At 43.2% G+C, this 18939-nt stretch overlaps 1 protein-coding gene across 13 annotated transcripts in view; it reads left to right on the top strand.

Moving 5' to 3' along the window:
• TCF7L2 (transcription factor 7 like 2) overlaps positions 1-18939 on the top strand; it is a 167770-nt gene that overhangs the window by 1215 nt on the left and 147616 nt on the right. For all 13 annotated transcript variants that reach the window (XM_057380170.1, XM_057380169.1, XM_057380173.1 and 10 more), the window contains 2 exons: positions 45-111; positions 296-420. In XM_057380170.1, the coding sequence (XP_057236153.1) occupies positions 45-111; positions 296-420 (192 nt within the window). The remainder of the gene's footprint in view (positions 1-44; positions 112-295; positions 421-18939) is intronic.

Genomic DNA, 18939 nt, shown 5'->3' with positions numbered 1-18939 from the left:
CCCCTTCCCCAACTGCCCCACGCCGACCCCCGGCTCGCTCCCAGGCGGAGCGGCGGCCCCCGCCTCGGTCCGAAACTTTCAGAGATAAATCCCGGGAAAGTTTAGAGGAAGGTGAGTACGCGGGCCCGGCCGGCACCGCCGCCCGCCCCGCACCGCCGCCCCTCCGCCGGGCGCCCGGCTCCTCTTTTGGGGACACTTGCTAAAAAAACTTTTCCTTCCCCCCCTGTCCTCCCTTCTCTTCCCCCTGTTGCCCCCTTCCTTCCCCGCTCCCGCTCGTGTCTCCCCGCCATGTTAGCTGCGAAGAGGCAAGATGGAGGGTTGTTTAAGGGCCCACCATACCCGGGTTATCCCTTTATAATGATCCCCGACCTCAGCAGCCCGTATCTGCCCAATGGATCGCTCTCTCCGACGGCGAGAACGGTAAGTGCATTTTTTTTTTCTCCCCCTGTGTGTCCTGTCCCCCCCTGCTCGTTCCCCGGCTCCCGCCGCCGCTCCGCTCCCGGTGCCCGCTCGCCCCGGCCCTGCCGCCGCCCCCTCCCCCGCGCCGCAAACTTTCCAAACTCCGCGGGCCGCGCCGGGAAGGGGTTTGTTTACACTTCGCCATATTACTTTTTTTTTTTTTTGTCCCTTTTTATTTTTTTGTCTGTTTCTTCTTTGTTGTTATTATTTTTTACTTTCAGTTTTGTGGGCAGTTTTTTTTTAGAGCCCTCGTAACCTCCTGTGCGCGGGGGGAGGGTGGGAGAGAAAAAAAAGCAAACAAATTCCRAACAACACCTATTGCAGCCTCAAAACAAAACTGGAATTAAATTTTTTAAAAAAACCCGAGAAGTTTGGATTTGGGGGTTTTTACTCCCCTCCCCTTTTTCCCTTCTCTCCCTTCCTTGGGGAGGGGGGTTATTTTCTCCCGGCCGAGCCTGCGATCCGCTCCTCCAAACTCCTCGTTTTCCATGGTGATCCGTCGCCTCCTGCCCTCCTCCGTGGCGGCTGGGCCGGCTCCCCCTCCCCTTTCCTCCCCCTTAACCCTCTCCTGCCCTCGCCCGCCCCGGCCTGCGGGAGCGGCGATTTCATTGTGCCCCTGTGGGCCGTGTGTGCCGCGAGTTGTGGCCGGGCTCAGCCCGCTCCGGCCGCCCCGATCCGCGCCCCGCGGCGTGCGGGGGCCGAGCGCCGCTGCCCTGCCCGGCGGGGCCGGGGCCGTGCCCGGGGAGCGGCTCCGTCCCGGTGCGGAGCGGAGCGGGGGGAGAGCCGCGCTCGGGGCACAGGGCTGAGTCCGGAAACAACTCGCCTGCCTTGGCTCTGGCAACAACAACAGCAGCGCAAAAAATAATCAGACAAGTCGAGCAAAATTCCTCTTGGAAGTCTGCTGGCAGGAAAACAATTTGCTGAAAGCGTCCGGTTTTTTGTTGGTGGTTTTTTTTTTTCTCTTGTTATTTTTTTTTTTCACCCCTAACTCGGGGTTTGCTGGCTGGAGGTGCAGGTCTGCGTGTGCCTGCAGCTAGAGCGAGGTTTAGCCCAGACCCCAGGAAACTTTGGGGTCTGCTAGTGGATTTGTAGTCCCAGCTGTTTTCCCGCTYGTAGTGCTCTGCTCTGACATCAGATTTCTCAAGTGTCACCTTTTCTTTCATTTTTAAAAGTGTTTAAAAATTTTTTCATTTTGAACGGTTAAATCCACTGGGACTTCCAAACGCCACTAATTCCTACCGATGGCTTTAGCGTTGCTGTTTTGTTTCTTCTGGGTGTTTCTGAATCTGAAGCGTTCCCACCATCACCATGTGTGTTTATACACTTTTTTTTTTCCTTGTGGTAACACGAGATAGCGATTTACAATAATAGATCTACTGTTGGGTAGATGTTGAAGCCTTACTAATGACTGAGGGCTTGGACAACTTCAGTATATCAGATCTACAAGTGTTTTAAAGCATTAAAATATTAAACACCGGGTCAGTCTTGTTTTCACTTAGTAAAACGTCAGTAGACACAGATTAGTAAACGCRGAGTGACAGGGAGGTTGTGAGGAAGGTTTTCTGACTTTGCATATATTTAGGACTGTGGCAGGGTTTTATTTTGGAAGCTTGTGAGGCTCTTTTTGCGAGGAGGTGATTTCTGGGACAGTAGCAGAGGGGTGACTGCAGTTTGCAATTGTAATGATGGGGAGGGGAATTCAGGGGCTGAATGCATTATATTTTTTCTTTTGAATATGGTCACCCGCATGTATATGGATGATGGTGATAAATTCCAAATTCCATAAGTGCCAGAATCCAGATGGCAAAACAATCTTTGTTCCGAATCACTTTGTTAGGAATTGTGAAGCTTTGTATTCCTTTTTTTTTTTTTTTTCTCCTCATTTTTACCTTCAATGCATTCCACTGTTCCAAGTGCAGACTAATAGGAAGCACACCTCTGCTGCCTTTTTCTTTAAGCGTTTTTCTTACAACAGCTACAGCTCTTTTTTCCTCATTACCTTTATTGCAGATCCCTTTTCCCGTATCATGTGGGGATAGGATCCTTCAGCAGTTAGCTCTCCTGGAGCATTCCTCCCCTTGCTCCCCCACAGTTAAAAAAAGGCCTCCATAGGAATGTTGGGTTTGTGTGAATTAAAGGTGCTGTACAAAAGCTTACAGGTTGGTTTATTGTTGGTATAGCAGGTGGCCTGCTTGTGTTATCAGATGAATTCTGAAAGGATATTTCCACACTCAATAGGCAATTTTCTTATTTCCACATCCAGGCTCCAGCAACCTTCTCCTATCTTCTTAACCTTATTCTTTCACATTCCGTATGCTTGTTTGTTTGCCTGCCACTTAATTATAGCCAGGAAAAATTAAAGTTGTTTATTTAGGCCTGAGAGCAGAATATTATAGAGATTCAGCGGGATAGCTGTTGTCTGTCACACACTATTTTTAGGTGGATTCTAGTTCTCTGCTGCACCAGCTTTCAATTCCAGATGAACTAGATCTTTCTCTCTCCTGTTTGATTTTATTTTATTTTTAAATACGCGTTGGAAAGGTATAGATGGTTCTGCATAATTACGAATTTTATTTTTATTTATGTAGTTTTTCCTGGAGCCATATTTGTTGAGTGTCAGAGCATGCAAGGTAAAGAGGTGATGCAGATATGTAGCAAAATTGTTTTTCTTTTCTTTTTGCTGTTGTACAATCTTAAAAGTCTGTGGGTGTGGTTTTTTTGTTGTGGTTTTTTTTCCCCTGGATTTTTTTTGTTGCTTTATTTGGGGGTGTAGTGGGATTTTAGTGTGTTGTTTTTTTTTTAAATGTACCTGTAATTGTCTGTTCAAGAGCAAACTTGTGGGCAGCATTTTCTCCTTTACTGCTCCAGGAATGTAAAGAATTATGAAGTATCATAAAAGCTGCTTATGGGGAATAATCTTTTCTCAAGGATAATGCTTAAAATACTGTAAACTCTTTATCAAGATTGATAGGAATAATTTTGTTTTTAAAAATCGAAGATTTTTTGCATGCTAATCTTGCTTGAATAGGTAGAATACTGTGGCTTGTTTATGAGAATAGGTGTTATTAACTAGAAATCTAGTCAAATAGTAATGAAGTGATGCATCTGAGAGCACCAGTTTCATCCCTGCACTTGCAGAGGGSTAGCTGCATGTTAGGGATGATAAAGGAGACCGTTTTCCTTTCAGAGGTGGAAAACATAGCAGTGGTGTACTTGATTTTTAGTTTAAATTTGGAGCTTGGTTAATGCTTTTGGTAAGCAGATAGATGTGTTGTGATTTGAGAAAACCCTGCTGGCAGATGTTTTTATTTTTACTAGTGCTGTTGCATCTTCCTTTCCCTTAAATTGTTGCTGGCTGAGTGAGGCTGAGGGGGTAAGCYTGTGTTTGGCCCTGAAGTTTGGGAGTTGGAAATAGCCGTGGTGGAGAGCAGCCTCATCACCTCGATTTTTATGTTTAGGAAGAAACRTATTTCTTTAATTGCCTTAAAAACTTGATGTTTTCCTTTATATCCTGAATCAAAATACGTAATCCTTCCTAATACAAAAGCTGTAGACCCTGGGGTGTGAAGGGTTAATGGTGGTCCTTTTTTTTTTTTTTTCCCTCCCTCCAATTGTTTTGACAACACTTTTCAAAGTGTGACATTCCAAGCCCTTGCAATACAATGTAATATTACTGTAATTACACAGGTCATTACATTTTAAATAGAGAACAATAAAATGCTTATCGCCCTGAAAAAGAACAGGTGTTCTTGCCCTTCTTTGGTATTTATGCTAATTGTTTTTCATCTCCTTCAGAAATATTTATGGCTGGAGTGTTAAGGTTTCAGTCTCGATGTGACAATATTAATTCTTTCTAATCTTTATGGTTGAGGTTTAATGTCTGCAGTATGGATTATAGTATTAACGTCCACCAACTTGTTTAATAATGTAGATACAAGTTAATATGTCAGCACTTTGGTACTTTATGATACAGAGCTATTCAGTGGAGAGTGAATTATTTGCTTTGTTTAAAAAAAAAATGAMTGGACATGCTTTTAATAAAGTTTCTGGACTTGTGTAAAAACAAACTGTTTAATAAGAACTGATGATCCTGTGGTGTAAATCAAATGGAGCCTCCATAAAGAAACTTTCCTCGTGCTTAATTAGGTAGATTGCTGAATCACTCTGCTATAGCATTAGCATAACTGTATACAGTGGCAAACAGACTGTGTTTGTTAACTTACTTTCCATCAAGAAGCTGATTTATTTTTAATTCTATGCTTTTTTCTTTTTTTTTTCCTTCTCTTTCTTTCGTCTTTTTCTTTTTTTCTCYCCCTTGATAAGATTTTATTCTGGAGCGAATGCTGCATTGCTTACTCCATCAGTTTCTCTTCAGGGGGCTATGAAAATTAGTTAGAGAAAAGTTTCATGTTTCTGGGACCTTGCAAAACAATATAATGCAGTACTGTTACTTGAATGTACAGGATAATTGCAGTACTGCACTTCATTAAAAATAATATTTGCTTTGGAAATCGAACAATTTTAATAGGTGCACCAGTGGCTGATCTGTAGAGGAAAAAAATACAGTAGATGCTTTTCCAGGTTTTTTGAATGCATTCATACAAGGACTGAGGATGTTGAGTGGGGTGGTGTGGTTTATTTTTTCCCTTCTTCCCCTTCGTTTTTTGTTCAAGCAAGTATGTGCTGATTTGTCAGCTGAAGATGGAGGGGGGGGAAGGAGTGTGTTGCAGCTTTCACTGGCGCTTGTAAACCAGAATGTAGGTAAAAATGTTTTAAATTTGTCAAGACCTTCATGAGTGGGCCCCAAAATCAGATAAAAAATGTGGTGTAGAGAAAAAGGACAGCTGCAGATTTTTTGTGTGGACGTGTGTTTCTGTACCATGACTAAAAACTCTAAGGACCTTTTCCCAGCTGTCTGGGAGTTATGTGGAAGTTGGATTATTGGCAGTTAAGCATGAGACAACCTGGATTTAGCAAATGCTCTCCTACACAGGAAGCAGATGACATTATCCTGGGGGAAGGGAGGAGATCCTTCTCCAGGCACAGCCCCGGGGGGAGATGCCTGCTCCCCCAGCCTCAGAACAGCCAAAAATGAGGGCTGGCCATAGGCACATAGAAATATAACAGCGGTCAGGTTGTCAGTTTGGGTTTTTTTCAGGGCTTTTTGGTGAAATCAGACCCTTTCCTTGCACATTGGAGCTGTTGTGAGAAGTTTTGCTTTGGAGGGAGTTGTGAGGTTTAGGTGGGGGGAAGTTTAAAGCTGTGTTGCCTGGGCGTCTCCTCAGTCCCATGTCCTGGCAAATATGTAAGTAAGCCTTAAAACTTTGACTTTTAATTGGGCACATTTGTGAAGGAAATGGTTAATTTTACAACCAAAGGCAAACTTGCACCTCGACAGGTCTGCTGAAAGAAATGTGCCACAGTCGTTTGCTGGCAAGCACCGCAGGGTCATAAATCCACGGGGTTTATTTACAGCCTATAACACTTATGAATGTTAAGATATTTGACGCCAYGCTGGCCTTATAATATCCAAGGTCCACAGACACTGGCAGTGGGTCAAATTTCTTTCACTAATTATAAGCAATGAGAGATGAAGTGTGCTGCTGGGGGTGTGTTGGGGAGATATGGAAATCCTTTCTCTCCCCACCTAAAAGCAAAGAATATTTCTGCTGCTCCTCCCAACTGCTGGTTTATGTTTGTGCCTTTTTTTTTTTTTCTTTCCACGTTAGGCTCTGAAGTTTATAATTAATGCTTGTGGTGCTGTAGAGGCTGGGCAGTGGGTGACGCAGCCAGGCTGAAGGAGGGAAGAAGTTTAGCACAGCTCATGTCCTTTACAGAGGTCTCAGCAGCATTGTGCTGTATTTCCTAGATACAGGSACAAGCAAACATTTAAAGACAGATGACACCTGGAAATGTCCTTTAATTTTCTCACGTACTGCTGAGCTGGGGGGACGAAAGATAGGAAAAACTACTCAGGTTTTATGCAAAAGGAGGATGCTTGGAAATATGTRTATTACGGTTTGTGTGTATAAAACAGGGCTTCTTTAAAAGCAGCAAACGCTAAGGGAAAACACGCTCTGAATGAATGAAGATGTTGAGGTTGGAGGCAGTTTTTAGGGGAGAAGCCCTGCGTCCTGCTGGAAGGGACAATGTGGGATGGACGCGTAGGGGGGATGTGGGCAGGGGGTGTTTGGGGAGGGGTAACCGGGGGAGGCACTCACTGCAGAGCGGGGGCCACCGGAGAGTAATTGGAGGACAAAGGAGGGATGCTGGAGCGGGAGGAGAAATTGTAGAAACTTGGGGGGGGGGCGGGGGGAAACGACAGCGTTTGAACGGATGGTTGGAGGGGAAGCTTGGGATCTGGGGATTGACTCTTAAGTGTCAGGAAAGTCTGGGGCCCGAGCAGGAACAGTGCTTGGCTCAGCAAAGCCCGTTGTTCTCGGCTCACTCCCCATTACACACGCTCTGCCAGAGTGGACAGTCGGATCTGAAGTGCTGCTGTCTTGTCTGTGCTGGGGGTGTGTGTGCTTTAACAAGATAATGCGATTACTCAAATATGCCTAGGTATTACTTTTAGCTTTAATTTCTCCAGYGGTTGATTTCAGGTTCCCCGTAGGTTACCGTTGTGCTTGGAGACTAATTTAAGAAAAAGGCAGGGTTATGTGTGTGGTGGAAAGCTGCACTCCTTTGGCCATATGTTTTTCTTCTAGAGCCATGTAAAAGCCTGACTTAAAAAAAAAAAAAAAAGAAGAGGGGGCTGTCAATTCAGCTCTTCCACAAATAGCTGTACAGTTTTGTTGAAGGTTTTATGCATTTCCCTAATCAATGGAGCACTGTGACTTATTAGCCCCCAGGGACAGATTGGAATCCCCTGGCACTGCGCTGCAAAGCTGGTGCAATATTGTACCTTTTTAACAGGTTATCAACAAGGATGTTCCTCTCATTCCCAAGATGCTTCCCACCCCCTCCAGCATCTCCCCCCCCCTTCCCTCCGCGATTCTTTCCGGCAAAATCTGTTCAGTCTCACGCCTTTGTTTTAGGTTGGCTAAACCCTCGACCCTTATTCTTTGTGGGGTCACGCTCAGGCAACTGGGCAGTGCTGAATGAGTTAAGTCGCTGGCTGAAGTTTGGCTTCATGCAACTAAATTTGAGGCCTGGTAGGCATTAGCAGGGCACAGCACATTTACAGAGCTTAATTAGTACGCGCTGTAATTGTTCATGGTCTGCCAGAAGGAGTAATGTTCAGGAAAAGTGGAGTCGTTCTTCTGCAGTCTTTAGTTTTAAAACGATAAATCACTTGCATATTTGTGCAGTGATTCAAATGGAGCTGAGACCTCTCCATCTCAACATGTGGTAAATTGTAAAGTCAATGAATTGCAGATGTAGGGTACAGCAGATTCTCTAAGAAAATGCGGAATGAATGGGAACGGGTGATGCTATAAATACGTACTGAGAAGATAACTGAGTTTCTGCTTGCTGTGCCAAATATGATAAACTAAAGATATTAGCAATTTTGTTCTAAATGTATTTATTTCAACTATCTTTAAACTAAGTGTAGGGGTACYATGTTACTTCACTTAGTGAGGTTTTTATTAATGCTCCAGAACAATGGGTTTCATATGGAAATGCGTGTGATAGCCATATTAATATAGTTTAATTCATCGTGGGTAATACTGTAGCTGTTACAGGAGGAGTTTATAGTGATGGGACACTTTAAAGTGTGGCTGCAGCAGCTYACAAGAAATGTTGTGGTAGAGGATGCCTCTGTATCCTAGCTGAGGGAGGTACAGGGATTGTTACATATCCCACCGTAGCATTTTGTATCTGCCTGTGATTCCTTCCAGCTTCAGAGAGACTTTTTGGGTGCACTAATCCAACAGCCTAGAGCCTATTTTAAAAAAGCAAAACACAAACAAAACTGTGCTATACAGATTGACATCGTAAATGCTTCATATTGTTTCTTTTTTTTTTTTTTTTTTTTTTTTTTTTCCAATGCGGAGAATGTGTGTCACTCTTACTGCTGTGTAATCTTGTCTTCCTTGGGCTTGGTCCAAGATCCATTGAAGTCAGTGGAAAAAAGGCTTCTATTAATAACGATGGGCTTTGCATCAGGCCCTGTGTGTCTTGAACCAATGGCCAAGTTCTTCAAAAGTGCATAAAGGTATTGAGGAAGCCAAACTCAACTAAATATGATATAGATGTGTTGCTGCTTCTTCACAGCCCTTTGCTCTTGGGGTGGGGGGAAGTAAAGTTACATTCCAATGGAGCAGGAGCATTCTTGAAGGAGCTCTTGCCTTCTACAGTATCTGACTTTCCCACAGAAGTCTGGAGCATCCTGGCAGGATCTGGGTTTGGTCYGGGGCTGTGTTTCACGTCAATTCTGCTTTTCTAATATGAGTAGGTGGATTTGTATGGAAGTTGTAAAAGTTAATGATTGTTCTCTGACTCATATGCTGCTGGCTTCAGCAAAGAAGAAATGATGACAGGAAAATGATAGAAATTATAGGAGCCAAGTAGGCTTTGAGTGGAGAATGAATTTAYGTTGTTTGAAATGGCTTTGCTGCTGCTTGGTGAAGGAAGTGCAAGGAGGGAGAAGATGGGAGAGCAGTTTCTTTTTGGGGTCAGATGTTTTTGGTGCCAAACTCCTGCAGGTATTCAGCTRGGGAGTGAGGTTGAATTCAGGAGGGACTCTCTCTGGTGTGAACCATTTTGTTAGTCCTGCTGACACAGTTAGTCCTGCCTAACTGTYCTCCCCCATCGGCAGAACAGGTTTTAGTGCCCCAGGCTCCATGGGAAGTGYGATTGCATGCCTATGGCTACCAAGTAGGAATATATAAATGTGCTCGACTTGTGTCTGTCCCACAGCTTTGTAGGTCTTTCCAAACTATCTGTGGTGTGAAAGATGCTGTATGCAACAAAATCATTCTCTTCTGCTTAATTCAGTAGTGGTGGTGATGCAGCTGAGACACCAGGAAAAAAAAAAAGTCCAAAAGGAGGATGTGGGAAGTAATAGAAATTGCCAAACTGAAAATACTGCAGAGGGACTTTCTGGGGAATATGAGAGATTCTTGGATGTTGATACAATAGAAACAAATTGTCCTATTTTAAGGAAGGGAAAAATAGAGCGAGAAAAGGTGGAGGCATACCTCTCAGAGCACATCCRAACTCCCACTGGAGTCTGTGACTCCTTAAATAATGATCTGGAAAAATCTGAGACCATAGGCTTTTCTGTTCTGGAGAAAAGCCACTGCATTGATTTCTGTTTTTAACTGATACTAATATTTAATAAAGGTTCTCTTGGAACTGCTTTAAACCCTAGCCTGAATAATATTAACTTGGTTAAATGAGTGAACTGGTTTGGGAGCATACACAGTAAGAGGTTTGCATTGGTTTAATTAGATTTAAGAGATTTATAAAACCAGGACCACTACTCTGACATAGGCAAGGTCTGGAAGTCGGCACAGAGATGCTGCATTGATCTACACCCAGGCTGAACAGACTCCTATTGAAACTGCTCTGTTATAAATATTTGCCAATATTAAAGAATTCAGGAGAAAGTATGACCTTGAATGAACACGTCAGAAGAATAAGATGGCAGTCAGTGTTTCTATCTTTGTTTTCTATGGGACATTTACAAGAAGGTTTTCTCCCTTTCAGAGGAGTTACAGATTAGAGTTGTCTGTCTGGAAGTCAGTTCTTTGAAATTTTTATTATTGTTAACCAAATGCCTCAGTTTACTTCAATCCCTGTTACATYCTCCTATGGGATTTTTCTTAGTTCTTAAACTACACCATAAAATGTAGCTTAAATCATGTCTGTGTCAATTAAAAAAAAAAAAGGTACTTACAGGAGCTAGTCACAACTACTGCATTGGTCACAAAACTGCTGTGYGAAGAATATCCACAGAGCTTATTTTATCTGGATAGCAGCTAAATATCTTTACAATCTCCAGGGTTATTAAAGGCCAAGTGCTTGGTATATGAAGTTAGTTTATTTTCCGTTGTATTCTGTTGCTCGACTACAGTGCTTGAAAGTGCTTTGTTTTTAATTTCATAAATGTGAAATTAAATTTAATAAATACGGAATGAAAAAGTGGAAACCAGAGCCTGGGTGTCACTGGGTGGCTGTAAGTGGGGAGTGGYGAGTTGCTTTGCTGCTGCTGTGCCCAGATGTGGGCATTGGCCTGGCTACATAGGTACATCTGTGTTTGTGCATGTGATGCATATTATTCTTGAACGCATACTTGGTTATCAGGTGTCTATTCARTTTTAATTGACAATATGAGATTCCTGTGGTTGCTCTGTGCACAGATTGCCTTGGGGCTCTACAGGGTTTGTGGGAAGAAAAGCCTTGACAAGTTTCCATTAAGCCCTGAATCAGGCAATTGGAAAAGAGGAGAATGAAAGGAGCTGAAAAGAGGGACAACTTGTTAGTGTTGCATTCTGCGTTTGCAACGAGAAACCTCTTTTAGACAAGAGTGGTTCTCAGGCCAAGAATTTCAAACTCGCGGAGAAACCTGTCCAGAACACAAAAGTTGTTTGAACGGGGTGCAGAATTGTCACAGTAATTAGAGCAATCTCCGTTTACTGAGTGGCAGCCTTTATAAAGGACAGGGGATAAAGGGTTCAAATTCATCTTTCTCTCTGCGATTCACTTCTGATGAACTGCCTCTGTGTATGTATGTGTATATGAAGGAGTGTGTGTGTGTGTGGCCACATTTTCAGCTACTCATCATTTGATTGTCCTTGTTTTAAAAGAAGAAGGACTTAGGTTTCCTCTTCCTGCCTCCAATGGCATTTTTAGGCATTTTGCTTTCATTTTTAATTTTTTTTTTAGATTTTTTTTTTCATGCTGTCATTTGATTTACCAGAATAAGAGGATGCTTTGGGAAATGCGTTTGTGTCTGATGGGGGAGGGAACCCCAAATACTTCTCAGTCAGTTTCTGCTCTTACTCAGTCCTGCATGTTTRACTCTAAGGAGCAGTCCCATTATTTTAAAAAGGATTACTTGTGGTAGCAAGATAAGTGAATGGATAAGGCTTGGGCCCTTACTTTATCCTCTTGCCTGCTGCAAGGTCTGTCCAGAGCAACTGAATCAGCTGGAGTTTTGCCATTGCTCTTATTAGGAGAAGGATCAGGCCCATGGATTACAGGAGACTGAGTCTTGTGAACAAGCCAAATAAAACTGTAAAAATCAGGATTGTTYTTGTGCACGATGCAGGAGTGTCTGAAGGACTCGGTCTGGGCTCCTTTTGGTCAGACACTGCACAGAGAAAAATGGGAGTGAATGAGTGAGTGAGCAGTGTGGGTGTTCTTGCCCGAGGAAGAAAATGTGACTGCTGAATTTCCTGTAYGCCTTTACTTCCAAAGAAAAGAAAATACCCAGCTCCTTGAGTTTCTTAAGTAATCATCCTGGGTGTGATGTTGGTAATTTTGGTTCCATTTAAATAGCTGTTTAGGGTTTGTGATTGCCTTTTATTCTCCCCAAAATGATGTAGGATCTCCGCTTCATTAAGGCTTGAAGCTGGCGACCTTGGCTAATTTACTTAATCTTTTAGTCAGGGTTGTGTTTGTGTCCCTCATTCACCCCTGCATCTGAATGCAGAGGGAGAGGAGCCTTTTGGGCTGATTTTTTCACCTTGTCCTGTGTTTCTCTGAACACCTGGGGCATGGCTGGGCAGGTGCTGTGCTGGGACCCGCTGGCTGTTGTAGGTCTCCTCTGCTTTTCTTCTGAAGATMTGGGATCAGCCASCAGCTGCACTGAATTCCTAAGATAKGGATGGACCAGAGGGTAAAGGAAAGTCTTGCTGCTGATTGTGGATACATTGTTAAAGCAAATAGTYATGGCTGTGAAAACTGTAGCTCAGTTATTGTATTGTTAGATTTTTTTTTCCCCTCATCCCCCTCAATTATGATGATGATGAAGAATTTGGCTAGATCACCTTATGTTTTAGCAAATAGAAGACTTTTTTTTTTTTTTTTTTCACATGGTTGTGCCCTAAGATGAAAAAGCTATGGGGAAAAAAACCAAAAAACCCCGTTTTCTTGGAGTTTGCTTTGCAGAAATGCCTGTTAATGTTCAGCAGCATGTGCTCCCCTAGCTCAGTTGTGAGCATGGTGTATTTTCTGATCATGGAGAAGTTGTCTTGGAGTTGCAAAGAGGAGTCAGGAGACGTCGATTTTCCTGGAAGTGAGGCTGAATTGCTGATGCAGTGTTGKAGCTGTTGGAGCATAGAGTGGGGTTTGTGTGTTGGACAATGCCACGGTCAGGTTGAACAATGTCTCCATTTTTACATGATGCTATTTTGTCTCAGCCATTGATGGTTTGCAGACCAATTGTGATGTCTGCCATCCTGAAAGGGTACCAGTGTGGTACTAATTGTACCAGGACTAATTGTTGGTGAAAATGTACTTGTTGCAAATGATGGACCTCTCTTRAACGTGGCTTTCTCAGTCTTATCCCTTGTCCATTATTTCCTCAGCTGGTAATTAATTTCTTGGTTTGGGARTTTGTCAGTAACAGACATCTCTTCAGTGAGGAATGCTCTGTAATAATTTTGCATCACTGAGGAGTATTTGCTGGCCCTATAAAATCACCAATCTCAATTCATTTTTCTGCTGGATAACATTTCCCATCAGACTGTTATGACCAAGTTATCCATCACAACAAAGCCTAACCACATCTACTGTCCATATCGTGCTGTGGCTTGGTGCAAGGAGAAGGAGGGCTGGGGGATGCTAATTTGAAGTGGTGGTCGCAAGCCAGAGCTCATGGCAGCACCAGAAAGCTTTAATTTGATTTTAGAGGTGTGTAAAATCCAGCTCAGCCTGGAAGMGCAGCTKTTGAGTTTGGTTGAGGTGGGAACAYGGAGCAGCCKATGTCCTCTTCTCATTRTGTRGCATTTCYTCAGTTCTGCTTTTCTGCCTGGCCCCATTTTGCTCCTCTGCCTCCCGCTGGTGCTGTTTCCTAGTGGAGAAATGGTTTGGYGGTGCAAAACCCCAGTCCTGCACATGATCTGGGCTTGTCTCCATACCAGCCTTCTGAGGAATTGTCTTCAGCCCAGCTGGGTCTGTGCTTTTGGGCTTGTAGGATCGTGGCCTAAATTGTGTTCCCATGAGGAAGCTTATGAAGTTTATTTTGGAAGCAAAATGCTTGGTGAAGCAGGAAGGAGGCTAAAGAGAATATTGAAAAAATGGTGCAAATGAGAACTTCTTGATTTAGCCTTTCTGCTATTGCTCTGGTTTGTGGATCTAAGTAGAAAAAGGGCAGTATTTGGAAATCTCCTGAGTTGCCTGCCAGCATCTGCACACGCCTAAATACCTTTGAAATTTGTTTTTTATTTCTTTTTCCTGCTCCTTGAACATGTTAGCTAATGCCACAAGGATTGAGCTGTAGTCTCCCTTTTCTTTTTCCCTTTCTTTTTTTTTTTCCCTCTGCTGTTGGAATTGTTTGTTAAATTCCAATTRCAGGGCTTGTTCTACACCTGTACAAACCCACAGCCATTGTTAAGAGAATAATTTGAGGACAATGGGGTTAATGCAGGTGTACACAAGYGCAGAATTTGGATTGCAAAGTCTTTTTATTACTCTGTGTGCATAAGAAAGAGAAACGAATTCATCCTAATTTTCTGATCCCAGATAAAATTTGTCGGACAAGGATTTGGAGGAAGGGTAAATGGGGAGGGGACTAGATTTCTAAACGTGTTCAGACACGGCACTGAGCACATATGAAATGGAAAGCTGAAAGGAAATAAACACTACACTCCTCTTTCCTCCCTACCTCACCCTCATACCACTTTCATGGAGTCACTTTTCAAGGTATAGCTGCATGAGGTGGCTGGTGACGATCCTGCACGCTGATTGCCTTCAGAGTGATCACATCTCACCCCGGATATTTGCATGGAGCTGAGGTGCTGGGACACTGTCGGTTTGTGGTGCCAGCAATCACCAACCCCAATTGCAGTGGGACTGATACAATCAGCAAGTCACATTAGGTGTGTTCCCGTGGGTTTGCTGTGTCTGGTAGGAGCACAAAGAAGGGAATTGGGGTGTCTGACTCCCAGGATTTTTCCTCTGAAGTGAAGATGTGTGTAGTCTCCAAAGCTGTSCCATGCCTCCCAAGTGACCTTCAGAGATGGCAAAAACTCCAGTATAGTCAGGAGCACGAGGTGCAAGAGCCTGTAGGACGTCTCCTTTGGCTATTCTGCTATGCTGATGCAGCAATTTACGGTTTTTTGTAACTTCCTGAGTATCTAACAGGGTTATCTCTCTTTGGGGTAGTTCCAGTAAAGGCTAAAAAAGGTTCTTGCAGAATGAAAGCCAAGATCCACGTCCCTGCTGTCACAAGTGGTTGTAAACTGAGATTGGTTTCTCTTACAGTTTCATCTTATTTCAGTTTCTTTCCTGCTCATGGGAGTTCCTCCAGGCACAGATCAAGCTTTCTCTATTATCTTAAGTACTCTGTGCATTTGGGGTACAATAAACTAATAAGTAGGAATGATGTTTAGCGATCAGATAAATGTTCAGATCAGTTTATCCTCTCAGTGATGCTCCTGTTAGAACTAATCCTGACTGCTACAAATAGGTTTGGTATTTGGCATTTCAGTTCATGTAGGAGGGGAGAAAAAGGCTATTGCCTGTGAAATGATTCAGGAGTTACTTGCTGTTCTTTTTCAATGAGTAATAACTCAGCTGAGTAGCACCACATGAGGCTCTGGTATGGGACTGTTTGAGAAATTGGTAGCTCCCTGTCATGGTTATGCTCCAAAGGAGTTGTGGTCGTACCTCTGCTTGGAGGAGGAAGAGTTATCTTCCAAACACTGTCAGGCAGCCTGGCTTATACAGGGGAAACAGTCAAGAGTTCTTTATTAAAGGCCAGTTTGAAGTTGGAGAAAGAAATATTTCTCACTGATTTGAGGCTGTCTGGAAGGTGGCTAAAAATAGTCCTCCAATGAGGTGCCATGGTTTGAACCAGTAGAGATTTGTGTTTTTCTCTTTGGTGGGTGGTGTGACCTTCTCCTGCCAAAGAGTGTAGTTGCAGTAGGATAATGAGTAGCGATTTGTCCTAAAACTTTAAGTAGATTAACCTCGGAATTGCAAACTGTTGAGGTGATCTTATTTCTGGCAGGTGATGTAAGTTAGTGGTTGTGGAAATTCTTTGCAGTTGTGCGGATTTTACTGAAACAGTTAAAAAACTTACTATCGAAGTAGAAGGAGGATATTAGTTTAAGAAAATAACTTAATGATCTCTTTTTCCATGAATGTGTATACACTGAACTAAAAGAAGACTAAACTGGAGTTGGGTTTGCTTTTCCTCAGTGTTTACCGATGTGGATGGGATTAGTTTCTGCTATTTGCACCCGTTTCTTTGTTACTGTGTTAGCGTTGTGTACCTGCCTTGGAAATTTGTATCGTTCATCCTGTTCCGTGTCACCCACAGTGGCTGCAGCCCATGTTGTGTTTAGTTTGTTGGACAGCAGTGAGGTGGGGTCACCTTGGATTTGCAGGAGGCCCCTTCTGAACAACTAAATACCTTTTTCTGCTACTGTGGTAAGATCTGTTCCTTTACTGGGAATGCTTGAGCAGGCAAGGTGGGCATTGGATGACATTTTGTTCCCTCTGATGGGAACAAAGACTGAGGTCCAGCAGCAGCTGATTGCAACACTTTTTTGGGGAAAAACCAGGGGAATGTGGCCCTGTGATGAATGGACCTCCTGTGCTGAAAAAAGCCAAGGAGTGATGTGCTATTGGATRACAAAGCCAGAGGAGCAGTTAACATCTGGTGTTGAGTGCTTTTACAACTTGAAGGAGCACTGCTCACCCAAAGCAGGTCCCAGATTTCAGATTTAATTTATACGTCTGGGCTTGCAAAACCTGACAGAGGGGCTCATCCAGGAATTGCAGTAGAAATACTTGTTTTTAATGAAGTGACCACATCATAGGTATCAAAATCTTGGAGCAGTTGGAAATGGGAGAGGAACTAGATCTGAACTAAAATAAAGCTGACTGTTGTGTACTGTTTTGGATGGCTTAACAGATACAAATTTATGAAGATGTAATTAGCTTCTTTTTAGGCTAACGGTTCATTCTTAACATAAACTTCTCTTTAAAAGCTTCARTAAATGTTTGCAGATTTTGTACTAGTTGTACAAAACTATGCTATAAGCCTTGAAAATATTTAAATAGAGCTAATTATGAATCAGGGGTTTAGTGCAGAAATCTGGAAGAGATTGTTAGGAAACTGTTAAGATCTATTATATATTAAAATAGTTTATTAGTATCTATATAACATCAGCATTGATAATCTATAAAACACCAGTATTTGTAATATTTTAGTGCTGATACATATACATACATATTTAATATATGTAAACACACACATATGTATTTAAGTATATATTAAGATTTTTTTTTTCTGCAAACTTGAGGTCTTGGCAACATATGAGAATCAAATATGTGATTATTTTCCAGTAATTCTGGAGGATTTTTGGGGGTAGGGGAGGGCCTGCCTGTGTGTGAGAACAAGCACTGCCATTAGGTGCTGTGCTCAGTGATCACTCTATGAATAAGCTGTGTGGTTTCCTCTAAATCACCTGAAATTAGGCCATTTAAAGACAGGACTGGCAGCATTGCTTGGCCATCTCAAGCCATGGACATGACTCTGTGATTMGGTAGTGATGGTTTCTGACTCAAGGTTGCTTATGTGGGAGAAGAAACATTTCTTATGTGAGCAGAGGTGAGTCCATCACACACACATTTTTCTGAATTCGTGGTGAGCTGGGCTGTGCTCCTCCAAAGGCCTCGTTCAGCTGCAGTTTCCATCACAATGTGATCCTCTGATAGCTGGAACTCCGGAGGGAGCTGACTGCTGGGGCTTGTCGTGCAAAGGAGCAAGTCAGCTGTAGCTGGGTGCTGGTTTGTGGGACAATGCATTTTGGTGATGCCTTGGCCCTGTGGGACTGTCTGTGCCCTGTGCCCAAGGATTCTGTGTGCTCATGGTGGCTCACCAGGGTTTRTAGGGCAGCAGAGCGGTTCTGGCTGGGAAAATGCTGCTCAAGTCAATGTACCTTGACATTATTCCTTCAATGAATGTGGCCTTTAAGCCAAAAGTGCTTGTGCTGTGTGTGTGTCCTGCTCTGAGGGAAGCTCGTGCCCAGAGGATCGTCACAGCCCTGGGGAAGGGAACTGCTCTGCAGGCTGAGCTTCAAGCTCAAGTTCCAGAGCAGCCACAACCCTTTATGAGAGATCCTGATGGGCCCATGATATTTAGATATGCCTCTGGTAATATAATCAGCTGCCACCCACTACTCATCTTCTAAGCTGATCCTAAAATAACCTTTGGTAGAATGACACATGTGGAGCTTCCCTCTCCTCCTGTTTAATCTCCTGTACACAGTCCCGGTGTAATGTTTATATGACAGTCATAAGGAAGGCTCTGTAGGTGTATCCAGACCTTTTATGAGAGCATGACACGACATCAGTTCCTACATTTATCTCCCTTCTCCCTGACGTTCTTCTGCCCTGCTTTCGGTTTTGAAATGAGACATGGTGTGGATCTGCCCCATCTCCRGGATGGGGTGTGAGCTTCCACTTTTCCAGCTTGCTGAGTGCTCAGTGTTCTTTCTGAGGATACATGCTTTGGACTTTCCCTTTTTTCCCCTACTGATCTTTCACAAGAATAACAAACCACGAACGGATGTTAATGGCTCCATGCGTGGATTATATGTATGTGTGTATATATAGGCTGTCTGGTTCCTGAGAAGACTTTATTGGCATAAATTTGGAATATTTACAAGTGGCAAATTCACTGGTGAGATTATGCAGCCCAGACTAAATGAGCTCTGAAGGGCATTTATAACACCTTCACACAAACCAGCCTTTTCGTTAACAGCAAAGGGGTTTATATGTGTGTGTGTGTGCATGCATATGTATATATTTATATATTTAAAATATAGGTATGTGTCTATGCCTTTTTTCTTTCTCTGAWATATAGAAGTTGCATTAATATTTCTGCTGCTGGCTGTCCGTAAAAAACACAGCAAGCCTGGAATGGTCGGGAAACTGTCTTGTGATTGCAGTATGGGAATGAATGTCTGCAATTAAAGCCACTTTTATAAAGTGACATTCCAAGGTGGTGAGCCAGGCCCCTTGGGAGCTCCCGAGGGGGACTTTAGGTGATGATGAATTTTCTTGTGTGCTCTGCTGGGGTTTGAGGGGCATCTTCCCCAGGTGGGTGCTGAAATGGTGTTTCTTGGGCCAGCCTTCACAGTGCTTCAGACTCACACGCAAGAAATGAATCTTAAAATCCTCTGTTTTCTTTGGCCAACAGCAAGAAGAGCAAGGGGAGGAGGAGGGTGGAAGAGGGGAGAGTGAAAAAATGCCCTTTTGTAGTAGATTGAAACAAAACAACATCCAAGAAACAGTGGTAGTTTGAAAGCAGTTTGGAGGGTTTGCGTGTTAGAAGTAGTCCCAGCTGAGAGA

This window comes from Malurus melanocephalus, unplaced genomic scaffold (genome assembly GCF_030028575.1).
Source record: "Malurus melanocephalus ecotype Western Australia unplaced genomic scaffold, MMel_1.1 scaffold_439, whole genome shotgun sequence".
Taxonomy (NCBI): domain Eukaryota; kingdom Metazoa; phylum Chordata; class Aves; order Passeriformes; family Maluridae; genus Malurus; species Malurus melanocephalus.
The sequence above is the reverse complement of the archived record's forward strand: the minus strand, read 5'-3'. Positions and strand labels throughout refer to the sequence as shown.